The 4608-nt window shown below is 32.4% G+C and overlaps 1 protein-coding gene across 1 annotated transcript in view; it reads left to right on the top strand.

The window, feature by feature from the left end:
• Positions 1–4608, top strand: part of LOC106690085 (uncharacterized) — a gene marked incomplete at its 5' end in the record, with an annotated part of 33141 nt that overhangs the window by 19539 nt on the left and 8994 nt on the right. Inside the window, 2 exon segments of the mRNA XM_067053498.1 lie at positions 875–1038; positions 2106–2152. Coding sequence (XP_066909599.1) covers positions 875–1038; positions 2106–2152 — 211 coding nt within the window.

The following is a 4608-nucleotide window of genomic DNA, read 5'->3' as shown; positions in this document are numbered from 1 at the left end:
AAGCAATGGATGACAATAATAATAATGTAATTACAGTTGTCAATTAGCTCATCTTGATTCCCTTCCTCACAAGATAGAAGATTCAAGCTTCAAACTTAGAAGTAAACAATAACATGAAATTTTGGAAGAAGAGGTTATAAAACAAGTTGCTCAGGAAATCCGCTAGGAACTCATGCCTTTAAATAGGACAATCCTATACTTATAACATTTAACATGGTAAAACATTTTACATTTAACACAACATCATGAATAGCCCTAATATACACTAGGGGTATTCATGATATGTTAAATGTCATAAGTATAGGATTGTGAGCAGCCCTATTTAAAGTCATGTTAAATGTTAAATGTATAAGAGCTCCTAGCGGATTTTATGAGCAACTTGTTTAGTAACCTTTCCTTCCAAAAGTTCATGTTATTGTTTACTTCTAAGTTTTGATTATAGTAATTTTTTTCAAACATGCCTAAATTGAGTGAGAAGTGAAAGTTTGGCTACTGAATGTCTTGTTGATCTTCTAACTTGTGAAGAAGAGAATCAAGATGAGCTAATTGACAACTGTCATTACATTATTATTATTATTATTGCCATCCATTGCTTTGTTAGTTATAAAAACATCCAAAACAATCAAAACACAAACTACGAGCAAATAACCTAACACAACAAACAAAATGGTGAGTCCTCTGGTTCTTGCCAGATCTGATAAGAGCTCCTCCCACTTATTCCTTTATATTCTGCGTGGTCGGTTGAACTCTGTTCAAGACTTAGCGCTTCGTTTATCATCTATCAATTATAACCTAGTTATAATTCGGTTTCTTCGTCAGAGTTTTACTCCGACCTTTTGTGTTTTGTCATTACTAAATAATTTCCTCCTTGTAGGTGTGCCTCGGCGACCGATTGGAGATCGAGCTGGTGAATCATCTTGTCTCGGATACTACTTCCATCCACTGGCACGGCCTCCATCAGCGGGAATCGCCCTACATGGACGGCGTACCCTACGTCAGCCAGTGTCCAGTGCTGCCCAAATCTAGATTCGTCTACAGGTCAGTCATAACATAGTTACTTGTCGTCTCTTCGTCATCTTATTTTAAGCCAAATTCCATCACCCATATTAACAAAAGAACAAATCAATTCCAAGAATTTTACATAACATAACAAGAATATATTGTATAACTAACTTTCAAGAGAAGTAACTTGGCTGAGATAAATCCGATCCTCTTGAGGTCCTGTATCCTGTTCTGAGGATCGAGAGAATTCGACTACACAGAAAGTTCACTTGTGAGAATTTCGAGTTTTGAGAGGGTGTTGTCCATACTTTCCTCTGATAGGCCTGTCTCTCACGTGCTCTTGTTTACCAGATTTCTCTCATCTCGTGGAACGGACAATAATCGAAATATCTTGAAGATCACTGATTGACCGTGTGTAATAATAAATGGAAGAAGGTTGATCACACCCGGGATCAAATAAAAACTCAAATAGTAACAAACTATTTTAATTGAGCCAACGTTTTGCCCCTCGTTGCAGGGCTTCGTCAGGGCTAAAAAAAATACTAACACTTAAATGATGTAAACATGAGTAAAAAAGTAAATAAAAAATTAAAAGGTTATACAATGAAACGTAAAAATTAAATAAGAATAATTAAAGGTCATTAATAATAAATGAAAACGGAAATAATAACAGATTAAAAACAAATTTACAGATTGTACTTTCTTTTATACTTCTTCTTTTTATCTGTTATTGTTTCCATTTTCATTTATTGTTTATAACCTTTCATTATTCTTATTTCATTTTTACGTTTCATTGTATACCCTTTTAATTTTTTATTTACTTTTTTACTCATGTTTACACCATTTAAGTGTGTCTTTTTTAGCCCTGACGAAGCTCTGCAACGTGGGGCGAAACGTTGGCTCAATTATAAAAGTTTATCACTATTTGAGTTTTTATTTGATCGCACCCTGACCTTCTTACATTTATTATCGAAATATCTTGTTCAAAGATTAAGATAATATTGTCATTCTAAAATCGTTTTGGAAATTTTCATAGTTTTGCATAAATTAAAATCTTTTTTGTATTCTACTAGAAAAATAATTTTAATTTTTTTTCTTTTCAGATATTACGCTGCAAATACTGGTACCCACTTTTGGCATTCTCATTCAGGTAAATTTTAATTCTTTTATTTTTAATATTCATCTTAATAGATTTAGAAAAACATAGAACTACATTTATTTTATTCATAACAACTTTTTATAAAAATGTTTTCAAATATGTTATGTTAATAACGTTTCGGATATTTTGTCATTTTCAAATTAATCATCATAAGTTATCATAATAGTCTGTAAAATATTTCTCGGTTAAAATTTAAAGCTGTATTTGTTAAACATTTTACATTTTATTTTCCTATTTACTTTTTGATACAACTGTTTAAGTTTGGTGGAGCTATTTCTTTTTGAATATCCTAAAACACTTAGTGATATTTGTTGTACAACTTCCACTATCATGAGTATTAAATTAGAATTTGTATTTCTTACTCATTACCGAAGAGAGAGAAGCTTAGTATTGATTCAGCAATAAAAAAAAAAGTCTTTAGAATCGAAAAAACACTTCAAATTCACGGTTTATTTAAACACCAAAGAACGCTCATATACTGGTAATTACCTAATTGAACAATACAGAAAAAAATATAATTTCCAACAAAATATAATTAGGGGATAGAAAAGAAAAGACACAAGAAAAAATATTTAATAAAAGCACTGATAAAGCGCGAATAAATTACACTTCTTGCTACATCTGGATGCATGTCCTAGCTATCCTGAGGTTAATCACTCTGCAGGACCAATTGCAATTCATGAACAATATCCTAAGATGTTATCTGCTCGCCAAAGAGGACAGGAACCTGTGTCGCTTCGTTGGCCATCGAGGTCTTCGCCCATGAGTAGCGCTTCCTCTACGCCGTGGAGTTCATTCGAAGCTTGTTGCCGGAAGAGGTCATGGCTAGCGTTGAGAAATTGAACATTATGTCAACCATAATCGGTGATAGGTGTAAATAACCTGCAACCTAGGCGATGTCTTGATGCGTCGGATATCGCGAAGCGTTACAAAACCTGAATTATATAATAATAATAATAATAATAAAGGCCTAACGAACTCAAAGGTTCCATGCCGATACCACCAAACGCTCTCTGCATACATCCTTCCAGTGATGCCCCTCTAAACCCAATTCCACTAGTTTTAACGCAATCCTCCTATCTACGTTTCGGTCTACCCCTCTTACGTTTCAGTGTTTATAAACATTTTAGGGATCCGCTCGTTACTAAGCCCTACAACTTTACATGCCCATCTTATACGCAGCAATGCTATAACTTGAATTATATTTACCAGTCCGAATATTTTGCGTAATACTTTATTTTCGAAAACCCTAAGGCGCTGTTCATCCCTTAGTGTAAGAGGCCACGTCTCCCAACCATAAAGAACAGTGGGAAGGATAATGGTTTTGTAAATTCTAATTTTTAAGTTTTTCGATAGGAGGCGTGAGATAAGCAGTTTCGAAATTGAAAAATAACAAGCATTTCCCGCCTTCAACGTAGCTTTTATTTCCTCATCAATTTTGTTTTTTCTAGTTACCGTAGAACCTAAATACTTAACCCTATCTACCTGTTCAAACGTATTTCCTCCTATTTCTTTATCACTTGAATTATATATATTTATTTGTTTAAGCCATTGAAACGTTTTACATAAATTAATAAAATCTATATTATTATGAATAGGAAACTCTGTTTTGTGTAAATGAGAACATAATGTTAATAGGTTATAGGTGATATTTCTGTACGTAATTATAATTAATATAATAGTACAAGAGCTGAGAGGAGAAAAGGGCAGTTATTTCACCCCAATTTTACATTAATTTAATGAAAACTATGTATAATTCTTAGTCAAAATCGATGAGTCTGCTAAGTTTACGTCGGAAGAATCATTATTGGTGGCTGTTTCAATATGTTAAAATTAATTTTTCATTCGTAGTTCTATATCATTAAAACTACCAACACAAGAAAACCTAAAAGAACATAATTTGAAGTAGAATAAATTTGCTAAAATATGAGCCCAAATAAAGCTATTTACGATCAATAGTTCTCGAGATATAGCTTTTGAAAAATTCTACTCCCACGAACATAAAGATTATAAACTACTTTATAGTACATTAAACTATAGTACAAGAGTCGGGAAGAAAAAAAGGCAGATATCTCATTTTTGATTACTTAATGAAAACTATGTATAATTCTTAGTCAAAATCGATGAGTCTGCTAAGTTTACGTCGGGAGAATCATTATTGATAGCTGTTTCAAAATGTTAAAATTAATTTTTCATTCGTAGTTCTATATCATTAAAACATTATTATGAATAGGAAACTCTGTTTTGTGTAAATGAGAAAATAATGTTAATAGGTTATAGGTGATATTTCGGTACGTAATTATAATTAATATAATAGTACAAGAGCCGAGAGGAGAAAAAGGCAGTTATTTCACCCCAATTTCTCATTAATTTAATGAAAACTATGTATAATTCTTAGTCAAAATCGATGAGTCTGCTAAGTTTACGTCGGAAGAATCATTATTGGT

The sequence above is a fragment of the Halyomorpha halys genome, unplaced genomic scaffold (genome assembly GCF_000696795.3).
Source record: "Halyomorpha halys isolate HHAL.00 unplaced genomic scaffold, Hhal_1.1 Scaffold1572.1, whole genome shotgun sequence".
NCBI lineage: Eukaryota > Metazoa > Arthropoda > Insecta > Hemiptera > Pentatomidae > Halyomorpha > Halyomorpha halys.
This window is presented reverse-complemented; position numbering and strand designations above follow the sequence as displayed.